The following is a 20269-nucleotide window of genomic DNA, read 5'->3' as shown; positions in this document are numbered from 1 at the left end:
AAATTGCACAATTTGGGTTCTTTGGAGAAAAAAATGTCCGGGGTGGCATGCCCCCGGACCCCCTAGTAAGGCTTTAAAGCGCTTCGCGCCGTCGACCTTGATATTACTTACAAATTTTCAGCCGTTTTTACTTTTTTCAATTCCCATGCCTGATGTTTAAAAGAAGTTTTCCCAAAGCCTGTTTCAGGACATATCATGGGTATGGTAACGGTAACTGTTCTTCTTCTTCTTCTGCGTTCGATGTTTACGGTAACTGTTCATTATAATCTGTTTTGCTGTTTGACCCAGTAAGGAATTGTTTGTTTTGTGTGTTGCAGGACAATATGTGGGTATGGTTACAGTTCATTATAACCTGTTTTGCTGTTTGACCCAGTAATTAATGAGAAATGTTTGTTGTGTGTGTTGCAGGACATGTATGGGTACGGCCACAGTAACGGCTCCATGTCGGACAGTGTCTCGTCGTTGGATCAACATTCTGTAGACAGTAGCTACATCAGCGCCAGTGGACAGTGAGTTTCTTGAAACTTGTCATGGGTAGGGGGAGGGAGGGGGTGGGTTGAAACAATGGGTTAAAAATAAAACAACGGGTGCTTAAGTGTGCACACAAAGCGGAGTAAAGCACTAGCAGATTTACACATAAATTGTCCTTTGAGAAGAAAAAAAATCTCCACCCTTATCCCACCAGGCGCAGCTGGGATTCGAACTCTGAATCTTCCACATGGAAGAATCTTCCACATGGAAAGCTGATGTCTTATCCACTATGCTATTGTGCTCATCTAATGTTCTTTCAGTGCAGTTGCCCTTTCATGATAGGGGAAATATAGTAAAGCTAAGAGACCTGTGGACATTAGAAAGTATTTTTTTTATGGAGGTGTCCCCTCATTGAAGGGACTTAACATTGCATGTATAATGTACCGCGAGTGGTACGCATTCTTTGACTTTTGTGTGCTCTTTTCAATTCCAGATGTAACTTTTCACAAAAAATTCAAGAATTTAAATAACACTTTCTCCCCCGAAATCGGCATATGCTGCCAGAATAGCAGGGAAAAAACGGTCATACACGTACAAATCCACTCGTGCAAAAACATGAGTGAACGTGGGAGTTTCCGCCCATGAACAAAACAGAATTTGAATAACACTTTTGTCTTGTTCTTTCAGTAGTGGTGATACCTATCCCTTCAGGCGGCGAGATTCCCGGAGAAGTGTTCTGTCCGACAGTGCCAAGGATGACTACAACAAGGAAGGTAATTATGAGTGTCATGTCATTAGCATTGTACTGCCTCTTGTGCCAGTAGTGTACAATTTAGATCGCAGTAAGCTTGTTCATATTGTGAGTGTAAGTAGATTGCAGTATCATCTTGGTCATAGTGTGAGTGTAAGTTTTGAGTTCGATGCTACAGCAGTGTACAAAGATCGCAGTAAGCTTGTTCATATTGTGAGTGTAAGTTTTGAGTTCGATGCAGGCTGTAAATCGTCTCAAAAACGTTGCAGATGTTGGGAGTAAATATGATGACATTTTGAGGAAAGCAGTATCTTGTGACTTGCGTTGTGGTCTGTTTTGTAAAATGATATCTATTTTACTGGATTAAAACGAGGTGAAGTGATTGTACTTCCTTCTTCTTTCACAGCAGGCGATGCGTAGTTGAGTGCACTTATCTTTTCTTGGTATGGTTTCAGCCGTAACGTAGATTTCTCAGTACTGTGTTGACTTTTAAAGTAAAATGTTCAAACCTTTGTAATAGGTGAATTCCTTAAAGAACTGGCAGATTTGTATAGGTTGTGAAAGAGTGAATACTCTTGCTTTTAGTGAGGCAAGCTTTTTATGCGTGCTCCTTGTCCATATGTTTCAGATGTACCTCTCACTAGTGACTGGCCTAGTATAATGTCACGTAGGAAATGTTGACTCAATAAAAGCAGGAGTATTCACTCTTTCACAACTCATACAAACCCGACAGAGTTATTTCCGAACATCGTCTTTTGAACAACAATATTTTTTAACTGTAGATACATGTATTCTAATGTTTCTTAATCTTTTGTTGACTGTGTTTTTTCAGCCAAAAAGCACTTTGGGACGTTTCCCCGGGGCTTTGAATCCATGTCAGGTCCTCCTACTGTCGACGGACCAGGTGAGTCATAACGCCATCAGCTTTAGCCAGCATCACAGAAACAGTCAAACCTGTCCTGTCAACCACTTCATGACAAAGACCACCTGCCCATTACGACCACTCTAAAAGATCCCCGTCGAGTTTTTTTCTCTCCATAAAGTTCACCTTTTCATAGTGACCGCATGTCTATTATGACAACTTTTGGTCTGTCCCACTTGATAAAGAACTCCTGCCCATTACGACCACTCTAAAAGATCCCCGACGGGGTTTTCTTTCCATAAAATTCACCTTTTTATATTGACCGTGTGTCTATTACGACCACTTTTGCTCAGTCCCTTAGGTGGTCATGACAGACAGGTTTGACTGATAATTATTAAATTAATGACAGTCGGTGGCCTGTGGAATGATTACTTTATGGTCAGAACAGAGAAAATCTAGCATGAAGGGGATTTATGAGATTTGTTTTATGTTTTAATCTGAGTTGGAGAGAGAACATGAAATTCACAGGCTGTAATTTTGAGTGCAGAAAAAAGGGATTTATGGTTGCATGGATGAGGAAGCATCAAAGGCAACTGTTATTGGTAGTACGCCATACTTAGCTTCAGTGCATATACATCAGATAATAATGAGAAAGAAATGCTCGCAACACAAAACAACAGTAAGAAAATGATGCAGAACTGATGTACCTACACCAGAACAAAATAAGTATAAAATAGGGCAACCAGCATCATACTCAAAATGTCATACTCAAAATGTATGTTCAACCTGTATGTTTTGTTTTAGGCTGAAACATAAACTCATTCATTCCTAGAAGTATCAAAACACGAATGGCTGGTTAAAGGAACGTTTCATTTTTTACATAACAAAACATTCACAAGTAGATCGACCCAATGGTCTATATAATACCTGTATATTTAATGTTCCAATTAAATTTATGTTGAACCTGTATATTTTGTTTCAAGCAGAAACGTAAACTTTTTCTCACACACAAACCTTTATAGATATTCTTTATCAAATAAAACGTTGGAACGTTAGCAGTTTGTGTTTGGATTCCTAGAGATAATAACATCCCTGACTTTTCCACAGGCACCCACACCTTCCCGCGGTCGACGTGTCGGACAGGCCGGCCAGAGGCAGAGTACAACTTGCGCACACTGATGTCGCGAGGCAGTGAAGGAACTCTTAGCACGTGCAGCAGCAGCAGCAGCGGCCTCCCCACCGACCCAGATATGGACTCTCCCGGTGCTGCTTTCCCGACGCGAACGTCTGCCCTCTTTTCTAAGTGTGAGTAGTTATCTGCCCTCTATTCTGAGTGTGAGTAGTTATCTGCCCTCTATTCTGAGTGTGAGTAGTTATCTGCCCTCTATTCTGAGTGTGAGTAGTTAACTGGCATGTGTTGAAGCTTTGATGAGATGATTTATTGAACAAGGTTTGAACAAGGTTTTTCTTTAGCTTTTGGCCTTCAGGACTTCGAAGCTAACAACAACAAAAAAGTACCGAATGCAGACGTTCCACTTGGTAAATTTGCTGAATTCTGAGAAATGTCAAACTGAGAAACCTACAGATTTTTGTCAGATTGAACCCTTTGAATTATTTTAAAATTGTGGGGACCTCTCTAGAATTCCAGGGATTTTTGCTTAACTTCAGTGGGAATTCTGTGAATGTTTGGCAGGCAGGCGCGGGTTCTGTGAACAACATTTTCAACATTTTTTGGCACATTTACGCGGACAGTAAAGTTATTATTTTGTTGCTTGCTGGCCCTTTAAGAAAGAAGTGACAGCTTCAACAGCTTACTTGAGTTAATAATGAATTCCTTTTTTTGTGGTGGTGTTGGATTCTAGGGTCTGACCAATTCTAAACTGACTTCCTGGTGAAGGCGGTTGGTGGAAACAAACACTTTAAGCTGACAAGACTGATACAGCAGTGCTCTGATAAGGACACATTGTTTTTCTCGTCTTTGTTTTGCCTTTTTTTTGTCTGTGATGGCAAGTGTATGGAAACTGTGGAGAGCTTTGCAGTCATTTTTTTTTAGGTTTTTTTTTGTGTACAAGAGAGTATTTATTTAGAATAATAGAAACAAAGCAGGGACAAACCAATAAAAAATCAACATTACAATACTGGCACATGGAACATGATTTTACCAAAACCAACTACTGTATAAAAAGTGGGGTTTTTTATATTTAAAAAAAATAACAAATAAAATCTGTTAGTTAAAGTTAAATTTATCTCTATATCATGTGGGGGATACATTACATTTGTGAACTGCCCATAGTCAAGCAGTGTGATCTGGGCGCACAAGTTTGGATATAGTAGAAATACAGGAAGGGTATGACAGAAACAAAAGAGAGTTCCATTTGATTCTTTTAAAATTGACAGTTCTGTTTCTGCTCTGTTGATTGCTATAACAGCATCGGGAACAGGTAGGCTGAGCCTTGCCACAAGGGTGAAGACTTTTCTTCCTTCCTACCTACCTGTTTTAGCATTCACCTACCTGTTGAGCCTTCAGAATACTGCTGCTTTTTCCTTGTCATCCCCTGCACAGCCTAGCTCTATCTGCTCTCTCTGATGCCGGAGTTATTGCTTGTTAACATCGAACGCAGAAGAAGAAGAAGAAGCTTGTTAAAAACGGCACAGCCTCTATCTGCTCTCTCTGATGCCGGAGTTATTGCTTGTTAAAAAGGTTGCAGCTGAACATTTTGCAGGTTGAACTCCCAATGCCAAACATCTATTCACAATCCTTGTATTTATCCCCAAAGCTTCAATGTTTTTCCTGTGTTGAGATGCAAATATTAAACATTAATGAACCAACAAGTTTACTATCCAAGAAACAGCTGTGTGGACTGAGTATTCAGAAGGGATCTGTTGTAACATTTGGTATTGTTGTAAATCCTGTGAACCTATGTTTGGGCAATCATAAAGATAGACTTGTGTGTTTTATGTATCAAGCTGTAGCTGATTTAACTGAATGGTTTTTTTTATACCAGCAGTTGAAGATTATAACTTTCTGAACAAGTAAATACTGAGAAAAGTATAAATAACTCATTTGTGTGTGTGGTTTTTAGCACTTATAAATACATTTTTGGCAACATTTGAAAGTATTTGCACACACTCCTCAAGTAAGCTTTGTTTTTTTAATTTTCTAAACACCAGTGTATTCCCAGTCAATTTTTGGGAAAACAAACTTTGCATGTAGGTTTGTATCATTGTGATAATCCTCGCTCCACGGCTATTGCCAGTTGTTTCTCTGACAGGACGCTACAGTCCTACGCGAATCTATCAGAACAAAAATACAGAGTTATCTCCCGTATGTTTTTCGCGAGCACTGATCTAAATTTGAGATCAGTGTTCGCGAGACGAAAATGATTGCAGATTGGCCGACTTCAACAGTGATCTCCGTTCTGTTCTTCACAGTTATGATAAAGACATCGTTCTAAGGTCAAAACAAGTCGAAATTTTGGGACTGCTGCCGGAAGGAGACCGTAATATATGGTTTCATCACTGTCAACTGGTTACAGAAAAAATCGTCTGCTCCAGTGAGCGCCGAAACCAAACGGTTGATTATCACGTGACACTTTTGCCATATTTAGAGTTGTTTGCACAGTAAATACAGCCGCGAAAAATAGCTCGCTTGAAACTGTCTTATATATCAATTCCTTTGTAATTTAAAAATTACAAAACACCATGAAAAATCATTATCGACGATTGCAAATCTGCTTATATCAATAATACATTACAAAAAGCTCTAAATATGTAAAAAAAATAAATTTAAAAAAATCGGTTTCCTTACCAGACAAGGAAACTCAAGGCATCCTGTCAGGGAGAGAATGAGCCGAACTCATTTTGACAACTCATTTTGACCTGAGTTCAGGATGGGTTGGTATGGCATCAGGCTACAAACAGGGTATGATGCTCTCAAGTTCTCTCAGTGGGTAGGGTAATCTTTTCTGATGACATGTTGATAATTGCCTGTGATAAACTGTCTACAGATCTCTGCTTTTGATATCATGTCTTGGATGTTGTTGTTGTAGATCATTTCAGTCTGGTAGTTAGTTAGTTTATTCGTATGCTGTTGCATCTTTCACTTCTGGACTTTACTGTTAGTGTTCTCATGGTTCTGTGGGTATTGGTCTCATGAACCTCAACATTTGTTCCCCATCTCTAGTTGTTTCGGGGGATCATTTCTGATACATGTATTAGCTTCTTTGATTGTACCTTAATTAGCATAGGGTGCTATCAATATGTTGGTGTTCTTCTTCTTATTTTTTTGTTATGCTGTCTTTTCCTGTGTGGGCATTTTCAGATTTGACAATCCTTTCGTGATTCAGACTGGTCCTCTTCTGTTTTTAAAGCTATTTTATTTTGGATTCTCTCAGTTATTATTTCCTTGGCAAAAATCATAATCTTTAGGTTTGGCCGTATATATATAGAGAGAGTGACACTGTGATGAAAAATGATGACCCTGTGACCTTATTTAAGTTAACTAAAACACTTTCTGTTTCCATGTTAGTTGTGGAATTATATTTTGACAGTTTTAGTTGTGTTTGAAACTCAAGCAAAGCCCACTGAGAATATATGAACAAGTTTCAAAGTAAGTGCATGGGGCTTTCAATTTGCTTGGTGCAGATTGTTTGACACAATGTAATTGAAGTTGCCTGTAAATATTTACACAGTGAGGGTCAAAATGACATTGGTTCAAGGTGTGTGTTACGTGTTAGTCATGATGTGTGCACTTTTGGAGCAGTTCTAGCACAGATGTATGCGATTATCGTCAGCAAGTCCATCATACGATTTTGAGAAATGTTATCAAGTATTACTTGTCGAGGAGCGATTTGCTCAACTTCAAAACCCTTTTTTTTTATTTTTATTGTAGCTGGATTTATCACTACGTGTATGACTAACAGCCTTGAATGAAGTGTTTGCTTTATTGTAAAACATGCAATCATTCACAGTCGGGAATCATTTTTGAAAGCGTTTCAGAGAACTTGCAAACATGAAGTTGGAAAACAAGTATTTTTGCTTGATAGTTAGCGCACCTGTGTGCATACAGAAGTGTACATATTTGCGCGGGAGCAAGAGAATGCACAGAAAAGTGAAAAACGCTGCTCTTCATACATGATTCCACATACAGTGGAACCCACCTTTTAAGATCTAACATCTGAGAAAATCAGGTCTTAAATAGGAGCTAGGGAGTCTTGGGGGTAAATATTCAGATGTTATGAACAGACAATCTGAAAAATCAAGGTCTTAAAAAGGGGAAAGTCTTAAATTGGGGGTGTCTTCAAAAGGGGTTCCATTGTATCAACTATAAAAGACATTTTTCATGCTGTGTGTTTAGCACCACGAGCGCCGACCCACTGGAAGAAGGGGCGTGTGCTGGGGACGGGGGCCTTTGGCATGGTGTTCCAGTGCTACGATTCCGACACGGGCGTGGAACTGGCCGTCAAGCAGGTGCAGCTCGGAACCATGAATGCTGAGGTCTCCAAGGTAACCACTGTCACTGTGTTCTGTGCAGGTTGTGCGTGCTTTTTATTTCTGTGTTTCCTGAAAGGACCAAGTAAACATGACAATTGACTGGAAATGTTTCAAGAGGAACTAAGTTTAAAACATGAATATGAAAGGTTACAAAATATTTCTTATTTTGGTCTACAGCTAACATACGCCAGTGTCTTCAACTGTACCCCCCGCGGGTTAGGGGGAGTCCCATATTGGTTGGGACGAGAAAGAATTTACCCGATGCTCCCCAGCATGTCGTAAGAGGCGACTAACAGATTCTGTTTCTCCTTTTACCCTTGTTAAGTGTTTCTTGTATAGAATATAGTCAATTTTTGTAAAGATTTTAGTCAAGCAGTATGTAAGAAATGTTAAGTCCTTTGTACTGGAAACTTGCATTCTCCCAGTAAGGTAATAGATTGTACTACGTTGCAAGCCCCTGGAGCAAATTTTTGATTAGTGCTTTTGTGAACAAGAAACAATTGACAAGTGGCTCTATCCCATCTCCCCCCTTCCCTCCGTCGCGATACAACCTTCGTTGTTGAAAACGACATTAAACACCAAATAAAGAAAACAAAGTCTTCAACTGTCAGCTTTTTGCTTAAACTGATGAAAGAAGTAGAATCCTGGCTTGTGGGAACAAATATCAACATTGAAACTTTGAAAGAATTACTTGAGAAACTCACCCTAATCGGACTCTGTTTGAGATAGAAGTTCTCCAAATCGTGTGTCCGCTTATGTTTGTGTGTGTGCGTGCATGTGTCTGAACTTTTATAATCTTTTTGAATAAAATCGATCGATTGTCTTCTGTGGTCATGTTTACAAAGGGTTTTCTTGATATTATTTTCCTGCTCCCTCATTTTATAATGCTGTGTGGTTGCAGGAGGTTCGTGCCTTAGAGAACGAGGTGCAGTTGTTGCGCAACTTTCAGCACGAGCGCATCGTCCAGTATTACGGTTGTCAGGAAGACAACAGCGTCCTGTCCATCTTCATCGAGTTCATGCCAGGGGTACGTGCTTTTCTCTCAGCATTTTGGTTTATTTACATAATCCTTGAGAAAGAGAGAGAGTGTTTGTACTGAATGGAATATTGACATGATGACGCTGATATCATAATTTGTTGAAAACGAAAAAATATTTTAAAAATGCTATTTTTCTTCACCCTGTCTCTCTTCTCCTTCCCTCTCCTGTATTGGCACCTCTCTCTTCCTCCTCCATCCCCCTTTCCCTGCTTCTTTTTCTTCACTCTTCCCCCCTCCCCCCTCTCCTCTTCCTGGGCACCCTACTTTCTCTCCTCCACCCCCCTTTCCCTGCTTCTTTTTCTTCACTCTTCCCCCCTCCCCCCTCTCCTCTTCCTGGGCACCCTACTGTCTCTCCTCCACCCCCCTTTCCCCGCTTCTTTTTCTTCACTCTTCCCCCCTCCCCCCTCTCCTCTTCCTGGGCACCCTACTGTCTCTCCTCCATCCCCCTTTCCCTGCTTCTTTTTCTTCACTCTTCCCCCCTCCCCCCTCTCCTCTTCCTGGGCACCCTACTGTCTCTCCTCCACCCCCCTTTCCCCGCTTCTTTTTCTTCACTCTTCCCCCCTCCCCCCTCTCCTCTTCCTGGTCACCCTACTGTCTCTCCTCCACCCCCCTTTCCCCGCTTCTTCTTAGTATTATTCTTCTTCGTCTTTGCCTTCCTCTTTTGTTCATGGGCTGAAACTCCCATGTTGACTCATGTTTATGCACAAGTGGGTTTTTAAGTGTATTACCGTTTTTACCCCACCATTAATTTGAGGCAGCCATACGCCGTTTTCAGGGGAGTCTTTTAGTTTTAGTGACCTTAGTTTGTTTGACTTTTGACTAAGCTGACCCCATGTTTTGCTGAGTGCAGGGTTCGGTGTTGGACCAGCTGAAGCAGTACGGCCCCCTGACAGAGACGGTAGCTCGCAAGTACACCTGGCAGATCTTGCAGGGTCTCGCCTTCCTGCACAAAAACGTCATTGTCCACCGCGACATCAAAGGTTAGCGCACCCTGAAATGCATAGAAATCTTATTTGAACAGCCAGAATTCCAAAACTCCTCCTCCTCTGCACCACTCCACACAATGATGGCTGAAAAACTTTAAAGCTTAAATAATACAATATTGTGTTCAGGAAATCTTATTTGAATATACTTTTTGTTATCTGCTTGTAGTGTATGACGGTCTGTCAGATTTGTAAGTATTGGAATGAGGAATAACTTTGTAAATCTGACTGCGAAAGACTCAAACTCCTAACAGTGTACATTTGTGACGATGTAAGTTTGTAATGCATGTACATTGATCGTTTGTGATGCAGAAGAACAAGAAGGCTTGAACATTCTTGAAATTTTCATTGTTTTTTTCCTGATCTTGAAAAAAACCATCAACATGTGTTTCATTGTATTCATTTAACGTTGCAGCTGCCAACGTGTTGCGTGACACGCAAGGCAACGTGAAGCTGGGAGACTTCGGCGCGTCCAAACGTCTCCAGGTAATCGCAAGTGCCACGGGTCTCAAGTCGGTGGTGGGTACGCCACACTGGATGGCCCCGGAGGTCATTAATGGCGATGGCTACGGCCGCAAGGCTGACGTCTGGTGAGACATTCTCATTTGTTGCTGTCTTTTCAACAATAACAACACTTTATTGTCCATTAAAATATTACATAAAAATGGAACATTTTCTTTGAAACACCCTGCCTGCCTGTAAACGATTATAACGAACATTCCATTAGAATTATTGGGACATTCACTGATTGGACATTAACACATATAACATAGGTTCAAATATATAATAACAAGCATACCCAAAGTACCCATATCTACGAGGTCTTAAATTGAGGGGTCTTAAAAGGGGGTTCTACTGTACTTAACATGTCTTTGATACTGTATTATAAATGTTACATTACTTTGTGTCAACAGGAGTGTTGGCTGTACACTGGTGGAGATGCTGACCGGCAAGCCTCCGTACGGCGACTATGAACCGCTGGCGGCCATGTACCAGATTGTCTCCAACAAACACCCCAAGTACAAGCTACCACCCCAGTGCTCCGTGCACGTCGAGAACTTTCTCACCTTGACATTCAGATGCGCCGTCACGGGTAGACCGTCGGCCGAGGACTTGTTAAAAACAACTTTTGTACGAGACTTCACATAGCGATAGTGGATTCTGACAGGAACAGACTTATTGTGGTTGTTTTGTGCCTAGGTCTCACAGTGGCGGTACCCTCTACTTAAGTTATGAGACCAAAAAAAACTGTGTAGACAGCAGTGAGGCGGAGAAGAGATCACATGGAATTTTAAAACAGTGTTCAAGCAGCCAGTGAAACTATGTGGTCTTGTTGGAAGGGGCTCTGCAACATCAAGCAGCCAGTGAAACTATGTAGTCTTGTTGGAAGGGGCTCTTCAACATCAAGCAGCCAGTGAAACTATGTGGTCTTGTTGGAAGGGGCTCTGCAACATCAAGCAGCCAGTGAAACTATGTGGTGCTGCTGGTATGGGTTCTGCGACAGTGCTGACAGTGACTGTCAGGAATTTGCCAGTGTGATGTTTGTGGAAGAAAACGTTTTGAAGGCTGTGAGTCATGAGGCTTGTTACAAGGAAGAAGGAAAGACGGTGATAAACAATCAAAGAATGTGAAAACTGAGGACTGTGACTCCAAGAGTGAAGACTGAGTGTAACTCAAACTGTCGATGCTCATACTACTTCTCTGTGGTTGAACAGGACTGTTATTTGAAGAGTGCACATTCAAGTTTTCTGTGGTTGGACAGGGCCGTAGCATGAAGGATCCATGGATACCTTTTCAGGACTATTACTCCAACAGTGGATGTACACCTTAAGTTCGACTGGACAAGACCGTCCGTGACTGGAGGGGTGGATGGATGGATGTACCGTTTCAGTGGTGGGAGCTACCTTGCATCACCTGCTGTGAAGACAAAAGAATACCTTTTTTGTTGATTTGTGGTGCTGTGAGTGTACTTGGCATGTAGCAAAAGTCCTGTTTTCTTTGTGTGCTGCGACTTCATCGATCACTCTCGCACACAGCAGCCCAGCGGAGGCAGGACCCATAATCTTGGAATGTTCATGACACAGTTTGGATGATAAAAAGATCGTCGTATTCCTAACAGCCCAACGGAGGCAGGAGCCATAGTCTCTGGAATGGTCATGACACAGTATGGATGCCAAAAAGATCGTTGTATTCCTTACAGCCCAACAGAGGCAGGAGTCATAGTCTCTGGAATGGTCATGACACAGTATGGTTGCCAAAAAAGATCATCGTATACAGCCTAACGGAGGCAGGAGCCATAGTCTCTCGAATGGTCATGACACAGTATGGATGCCAAAAAGATCATCGTATTCCTTACAGCCTAACGGAGGCAGGAGCCATAGTCTCTGGAATGGTCATGACACAGTATGGATGCCAAAAAGATGGTCGTATTCCTTGCAGATCTCTCCAGGTCTTTTCATATTACTGGCTGACTGATATCCGCATTTATTGTGCTGAAAGCTGTCCTCAGTTTGTACACCTTGGTTCAGCAGTTACTGTGTCAACAATTACCTTGGTTCGGCAGTTACTGTGTCAACAATTACCATGTTAGCAGTTACCATGTAGCAAACGAATTCGGTGCCTTATCTGTCAAGACAGCCCAGAATCATACGTTGAGAAAAGAAAGCTGCATTCACATTTAAGTGTTTCATACTTGCAGTTATGTTATTGGCTCAGATTGAGTTTACACAACTATGCAACCTTTAACCAAGGACCTATCCCTTCCCTCCTGGGTACAGTGGAACCCCCCTTTTAAGACCTCCAAAAATCGGAGAACACCGGGTCTTAAAAAGGAGGGAGTCTTGAAATGGAGGTAATTTTACATAGGTTATGAACAGAAAGTCTGAGAAAACAAGATCTTCTGAAGGAGGGAGTCGTAAAGGCGGGTTTCACTGTACAATATGTGCAGGTGTATCCCAGGTCCATCCAGGCTGTTACACATGCTGCAAGGATCTGCTTCATCACGTTCTATCTTTCAACAGCCGGGCTGCTGACTGCAGACAGTTGACTTTCCTACTGAGTGAATGTTTTATATGATTGTTACCAGAAATAGTGATATTTCGTTCGCTCCAATAGCGGCTGTTGGGACTATACATAGGTGCATGTGGTTGTTCCTGAAACCAGATATCTGGCCATTATGATAAGGGTTTTTAGCGTGAAGCTTGAATTGTTGATGTTTCAAACAAAAGAACTATGAAGACTGAGCTAGACCAAAAAATACTGTACTCACGTGTCAACGAAGAAGACGGAAAAACAAATTATAGCGAGGTTTCAAACATGGTCCCAAAAGGATCACTTTAACCAAGATAAAATTCCTTCAAGCATTACAGAAAGTCACTGAGAAGAGAGAAACAAGTCGCGTAAGGCAAAATTACTACATTTAGTCAAGCTGTGGAACTCACAGAAGGAAACTGAACGCACTGCATTTTTTCACAATGACCGTAGTCCGCCGCTTGTGCAAAACGGAGTGAAACTGACGAGCCTGTTCAGCGCGGTAGTGGTTTCGCTGTGCTGCATAGCACGCTTTTCTGTACCTCTCTTTGTTTTAACTTTCTGAGCGTGTTTTTAATCCAAACATATCATATCTATATGTTTTTGGAATCAGGAACCGACAAGGAATAAGATGAAATTGTTTTTAAATCGATTTCGGAAATTTAATTTTGATCATAATTTTTATATTTTTAATTTTCAGAGCTTGTGTTTAATCCGAATATAACATATTTATATGTTTTTGGAATCAGGAAATGATGTAGAATAAGATGAACGTAATTTTGGATCGTTTTATAAAAAAATAATTTTTATTACAATTTTCAGATTTTTAATGACCAAAGTCATTAATTAATTTTTAAGCCACCAAGCTGAAATGCAATACCGAAGTCCGGCCTTCGTCGAAGATTGCTTTACAAAAATTTCAATCAATTTGATTGAAAAATGAGGGTGTGACAGTGCCGTCTCAACTTTTACAAAAAGCCGGATATGACGTCATCAAAAGTATTTATCGAAAAGATGAATAATATGTCCAGGGATATCATTCCCAGGAACTTTCATGTCAAATTTCATAAAGATCGGTCCAGTAGTTTGGTCTGAATCGCTCTACACACACACACGCACAGACAGACACAAACACATACACCACGACCCTCGTCTCGATTCCCCCTCTATGTTAAAACATTTAGTCAAAACTTGACTAAATGTAAAAACCGGTGACACCGATGAGGTGAGGGTATGAGCAAATATGATGACGCATGATCAGATTAAAAAGCAACTCAAATGTTCTTGTGCTTTATGCAATAATACCTCTCAGGTTAAGTATCTAGCATGCAAGTGTCCTTACAACTACTATAGTATGATCATAGCATCTCCTTATTCACTCAGTGCCTACCATTGGATCTATGATGTGTTTAACAATACTCTACCAACAATTGGAACCAGAAATTAGGTAACATTATTGTAACTTAGCACAGCATTTGAAGAATGCAGTAGATTTGTCAAGCTAGTCTTCCGTTAAAAAAAATATTGGGAAATGAATTTCAAACAGAATGAAGCAGAGCATGTTAAGATATCAAATAACCAAAGGGAAGTAATCGCTCTTAGAGCGATTACTTCCCTTTGGTTATTTGATATATATTGGGAAATGAACAAGTGTGTGCCTGTCTAAAATTACATCTGGTGAGGATTCATTGGCTACACATTAAACATTTGTTCAGCCCCAACCTTCACCTACAGGTGTAGCATTGGGCAGGTTGGGGGAGGGGGATTTTATTTTGTAGAATACTCCTATTTAACATCAAAATGGATTGTTGTAGACTTCACTCAGATTAAGAACTGGCGTTCCACCTAGATGTCACAGTAAAAGCTGGCAGTTGTGATTAGTCTTTTCAATTTAAACTCTGTAGTGAAGTTAAACAGCTTTCTGCAAAGTAGTTCACATAGTTATTGATGTCTCTGCTCATGAGAGATACTCGTTGTGTATAGGTGTTGTTTTTGATACAAACATTTAACAAAATGAAGGAGATAATTGTTTTTTCAAGGAACTTTTTGTTTTTGAAAGAATATTTAACAAAATGAAGGTGATATTTGTTTTGCCAAGGTGATGATTGATTTTTGACAGAACATTTAACAAAATAAAGGCGATATTTGTTTTGCCAAGGTGATGTATTGGACAGGACATTTAACAAAATGAAGCAGATACTTGTTTTGCCAAGGTGATGATTTTTGACAGAACATTTAACAAAATAAAGGCGATATTTGTTTTGCCAAGGTGATGTTGTGGACAGAACATTTAACAAAATGAAGGATCGAGATATTTGTTTTACCAAGGTGATGTTTTGGATAGAACATTTAACAAAACGAAGGAGATCGAACATGTCTCCAGTGCCAGTGATGTGTGTTTACCTGTGTTCACCTGAGGTTTCCCCATGCAGTGGGAGCAATAACGTAATACCTGTGCATATTTGTATCTTTGTACCAGTTTTTGTTTTCAGTGATGTGCATGTTTTGATATTGTTGAAGAAAATGGCTCAAGCGTGTAGCCTGATGTGTAAATAGAGTGTACATAGCTGTTGGTGTAAACACACATAATGTATCATTAATTGCATGCCCTACCATGTCTTCCACCAGTGCATCATAACAATCATAACGAATGGATGTGAACGTGTGCGGCGAAGAATGCCCTGGAGTTATAGTGTGGCTGCCTGAATGCGTCAGTGATTGAACTGGAGAGTTAAGTGTGAATTTCTCTTGTTAAGCATGAATTTCTCTTAACTTTGCTGAAGGTTTTGATTGGAACTGTTTGTCTCTTGATGTGTGAAGTGTCTGAGCGAGTGTGTCTTCCATTTTTGTACGTTACAGTACAGTTCTGTGTGTGTTCCTTGTTTCTGTGGCAGTTGAGTTCTGATTAGAACAGATGTGATCAAAATGTGTTTTTAAATCATGCATTTCCTTCCTCTTCCTTGTTTGTGGAAAGAAACAGGACGTAATACTAATAGCTGTCATAGTGATAGCTTTGGACATTTCCTGTCATAATTACAGCTTTGGGTATTCCTTGTCATAATTACAGCTTTGGATATTCCCTGTCATAATAGCTTTAGATTTCCGAGAAAAAAAATCTCTAAAGTCTCATTTTGGTACCCTGCTACAGGGATGTAAAGGCAGTCTTTCGCGTCACAGTTTTCCCCTACTGTGAAGAAAGTTCAGTAACTCTGCCAAAATGTCAGTCAAGAGTTTTGCAATTTGAAAAAAGTTGCGTGTTTTTCGGACTGGTGTCAAACGACATCACCCTGCTGTACACGATGTTGAAGAAATGCACCGTGGTGTACTTAGCCTATGCAAAACAGATGTGTGAATACATGTATTAAATACCAAGGCATTTTAAGAAAAGGAAATGGCTCATGAAATTTTGTTGTTTCAAATGTCAGATTAAGCATCAAAGTGAATGCCTAGGTTGCATGTGACGTGTACCAATATTTGTATTGTTTTGTGTTTGAACAGATTTTTTCTCTCTATTACTATTGAGTATTACTATCTCTTTTTCCCCCTTAGCAGTAATGAGAGTCACTGGGATTGAATAATAAGCAGAAGAGGAAATCATGCACACCTTAAAAATGATTATTTGTGAAACAGTTTTAAGAATTTATTCCCACAATGAAAATCTTTAGGTGATACATTCCTTTGGTATTAACCATGCCGTTCTCAGCTAGTTCTCTTCATGAATAGAGGGCCCCTAGTTACATCCATTCAAAAGGCATGAAATTCTTTCATGGAGCGTGATAACTATGGCATTTGTAATTAAGAGGTGTGCTAATTGAACTTTTTTTTCTTTGTGTGTTGAATGTGGGAAAGAAGCAGCGTTGTATCATGGGGACAAAATGATATGTGAATGTCTAAATGTTAATAGGAAAGGAGGTTTTATACAGGAGTATTTCTACTAGTTTATTCATTTTCAAAATGATAAAGTGGAAAACTCAAAAGTTTCAAATTTTCGAAGTTTTGCTCTTAATGCTTCTTTCTACTGTGTCTTCCATTTCTGTGTCATATACATGTGTGATTTGTAAGTGGTTTTTTTTAAGTATGGCTGTGAAAGAGCATACATGTGTGTTTTGTTTGTGTAAATAAGAAGAAAGGATTTTTAACACATGTATACTTGTGCTTTTAATACTAAAAGTCTTCCAATGCTTTTTTTGTTAGAAAACTAAGTAACTTGAGAGATTGAATTATTACTGGTCATACCTGTCATAAGGGTTATGTGATTTTTGTTAATTTTATGCAGAGCTCTTTGGGTTTGCAGTTGAGAATGAAATGTCTTCAACAAGATGCATAATGAAACTAGATGTATACCAAAATTCAACAATTTTGTAAGGTACCATGACAAAGATGTTCAATTTTGTATTGCTTTTTTTTTAAAGGTGTTAAGGATGTCGACTGTTGGTTAATAATGATATGTATCACATGCATTTGGGTACTTTCCTTGATATTAGCTAGGGTAAGCCATTGCTGGTCCAGGAATGTTGATATATTTTGAGTTTATCTCGTGGTATGCCTTCACTTTTTGAGGAATGTAATTGTAAAGTAATCTCTGACTGAAGTGTTCTTTTGTGAACACCACAATATCAGATTTTAATTCCAGCATAATGAAAGCGTTTTAACACAGGCAGATTTTACTGTCAGAGCATTTTTTAGTGCCTTGGATTTTCAGAAACATTTGCACAGGGAAAATATTACAGCATAGTAAATTTAGATGCAATTTTAATGTACATAATGGAATTTTCTGCAGCTTCCGAAATGAAGACACCAAAGCAATCTGAGAGCATTAGTATGAAAACCAGTTTTGCGTCAAACCTTAAATGCACAATTTTGTGATGTATACTGCTGTGATGTCATATATATATTAAGGATATTTTACTGTTGCAGTTTTCATAATTGTTTTCTGGGGGAAAACTAAAACTTGAACTCTGAGGGCGATACATTATGAATTATTGATACCAGTGTGATACTGTTATTTTCTGTGCATAATCTTCTTGCAGAGTTATGGGGGTCAGGTGCGTTATCTTGCAATTTTAAAACAGAAAGAGTGGTATTGTTTTACTGTTTCAGACTTGCCTTTATCTATTTTATAATTTAAGATAATGCGATTTTATATGAGTTATGATGCTGTTAATTTGGGAGAACTTCGCTTTAAGTGAAAAAGAACAATTCCTAAAGGAGTATTTCAAGTAACTTAGAACAGCAGTAAGAAAAAAGCAAAGAAAAATATAAATGTTAATAAATGAATTACAGTACTACTACTAGGATTATTGATAAGAGAATGTGGAAGAAGTTTCATTGAGCATATTATTGTTATTTTTCCTTTGCAAAAAGATTATTGATAAGAGAATGTGGAAGAAGTTTCACTGAGCATATTATTGTTATTTTTCCTTTGCAAAAAGATTAAGCGTTAGCAAAGAGAAAGAGACAAAGATATTTACATTGGGCTACTTTGTTTCAAGGTCTTATGTCTATGATTAACTTGCCTTCAATCAAAAGTCACACAAATACCTTCACACCAACCTTATTGTTATTATAATGTTGTTTATGTTGTTGTTTTGGTCAGCCAGTGTTTTATTAATTTAGTTATGATTTCAGATTGCAGATCCCATTCACCCTTCACACACACATACACACATAGATTGTACTCACACTCGCAAACACACTCACACACACACACACACACACACACACACACACACACACATAGATTGTACTCACACACACACTCTCACACATACACACACAGATTGTACTCACACTCGCAAACACACTCACACACACACACACACACACACACACATAGATTGTACTCACACACACACTCTCACACACACACACACATAGATTGTACTCACACACACTCACACACACATTCCCAAATGCCTCCCAACCTTAACACAGGCACCAACCTCAAAAAAATTTGCATTTCTTTATTTTTTATTTTTTGTATTCGTTTATTTTGAATGGCTGGCCAGTGGGGTAACAAAGAGAGCTGTGTTCTGTACTCCATTTTACTTCAGTGCCTTGTTTTGCTGTATCTTGCTGATAATAATTATTGCGTGTGACCAAGAGGAACTGACTGATGTGATTTGCATCCCACATCTTCATAGTGCGTCTTAGTCATGATACATGTGTATATTTTAGTCATTCCATGTGTCACACCTGATTACTTGTTACGAAAACAAAATGTCTTTTGTACAAGACAAGAATGGAAGTAAACAAAGCAAAATGATTTATTACTTGCATGGTTTCTTGTGTCTTTTATTTGGTGTGTGCTGCACGCTCGTGTGTCTATGTTCTGCTGGTGTTGCGTAGTTGTTCTGTTTTGTACCTTTTCATACAGACTCATGCACACACACACGCACGCACGCACACACACCGATTCCTGGAATGTAAAAGGTGATAATTCCAGGTACTTGCATAGTACATTCAAACCACCAAAAAGCCTTCAGGTTCTGATTTTCTCCACACACAAACACACTGTGCTTTGCGACTTGCAGTTGCACAGACAAATACACAAACACACACACATTGCATTCCTTTTCATCTCCCATTCCATTTCCAGTTTTCAGCTTCAGATAAAAAGACACGGCATCACTTTCAGTTTTTATTTCCCGACAGAATCAAACTGTACAAATCTATTGTAAATTACAGGAAAACGATCTCTCTTACAACACTACACGTACCAATCACATCAGTTCATTTTCAAAACTAACAATCACGTGACCAGGTTAAGATTTTTTCACACAAGCAATTATCTGCAACAGACATTCCCACACAAACAGCTAAAGATAGAAAAAATATCAGACACAAGGTACAGCAATACCTGCAATGTGAGGTCCCTCCCATGAGAGGACACCTCCCACGACGGGACACCTGTTGTCCATTTATTAACTTCATCATTCTACACCTGTCATGACGGGCAACCTGCTATGTAGCATAACGTAGGGACACTTGGGGCTGGTCCCAAGGGTGTCCTTTCATGCCGCCCAGGTACCACTGCACACCCTGACCACAAACAAGAACAACCCTAGATGCAAATACTACAGCATTCTATTGAAGGATAGTGGAATCTCATGTTATCAGCTATTCGGGTGCTACAGCAGACCAAAGTCAAAGGTGGGATGGTTTTAATGCTACTGTACAGTGACAATGACGCAACGTTTTACACATCCAGCTTTCGCAACTCACTAAGTGAATGCAAGTTTGAAGTTTCACACAAAAACCACACCACAACTGAATGTCTACTATCACACAAGCATGCAGAATTTGAAAACAATATTAATACACACGCCCCCTTTCCATCTATCTATGCATACAAACAATCTCGCAAATTCCATTCAAACGGTATTGCTATTTTGTATGCAATCCCTCTTGTGATATATCACACTTAAATAAAATCAACTGTCACCTGTCTAACTCTTAAACCATGTCATATGTTATGTTCACATGCAACTTGTAGATGCAGTCATAACGTTGTAACTACTAAGCACAAATTTGAGATGTTCTCAGAATTACAAGAGAACAATGTATTCCGGGAATCACCAAAAGTGGAAAATATGGAAAACAAAACAAAGAAAAGCAAGCCACCTGCCCTTACTTTTCAA

At 39.5% G+C, this 20269-nt stretch overlaps 1 protein-coding gene across 2 annotated transcripts; it reads left to right on the top strand.

The window, feature by feature from the left end:
• The first annotated feature begins 414 nt into the window (after positions 1–414).
• Positions 415–18901, top strand: LOC138960029 (mitogen-activated protein kinase kinase kinase 2-like). 2 transcript variants are annotated; one of them, XR_011453863.1, is made up of 10 exons: positions 415–509; positions 1159–1244; positions 2055–2126; positions 3192–3389; positions 7441–7589; positions 8479–8604; positions 9467–9596; positions 10015–10189; positions 10514–14842; positions 14899–18901. XR_011453863.1 is itself a non-coding variant. In XM_070331753.1 (9 exons), exons 1-9 carry the CDS (start codon positions 442–444, stop codon positions 10746–10748), a joined length of 1239 nt encoding a protein of 412 aa, XP_070187854.1. In that variant the 5' UTR covers positions 415–441; the 3' UTR covers positions 10749–18901. The 2 variants fall into 2 exon arrangements, 1 of the variants encoding a protein (XP_070187854.1); XM_070331753.1 differs by having other exon boundaries at positions 10514–18901.
• Positions 18902–20269: the final 1368 nt, after the last annotated feature.

Source organism: Littorina saxatilis, linkage group LG2 (genome assembly GCF_037325665.1).
Source record: "Littorina saxatilis isolate snail1 linkage group LG2, US_GU_Lsax_2.0, whole genome shotgun sequence".
In the NCBI taxonomy this organism is placed as follows: Eukaryota; Metazoa; Mollusca; class Gastropoda; order Littorinimorpha; family Littorinidae; genus Littorina; species Littorina saxatilis.
Note: the sequence above shows the minus strand (reverse complement) of the source record. Positions and strands in the feature narration are given on the sequence as shown.

What these genes read in the sequence shown, in the direction of transcription:
- LOC138960029 (XM_070331753.1), top strand. Translation starts at nt 442, where the DNA reads ATGTCGGACAGTGTCTCGTCGTTGGATCAACATTCTGTAGACAGTAGC. An exon ending in TGAATGCTGAGGTCTCCAAG is followed by an intron (nt 7,590 to 8,478) that starts GTAACCACTGTC and finishes GTGTGGTTGCAG; the next exon opens with GAGGTTCGTGCCTTAGAGAA. An exon ending in GGCCGCAAGGCTGACGTCTG is followed by an intron (nt 10,190 to 10,513) that starts GTGAGACATTCT and finishes TTGTGTCAACAG; the next exon opens with GAGTGTTGGCTGTACACTGG.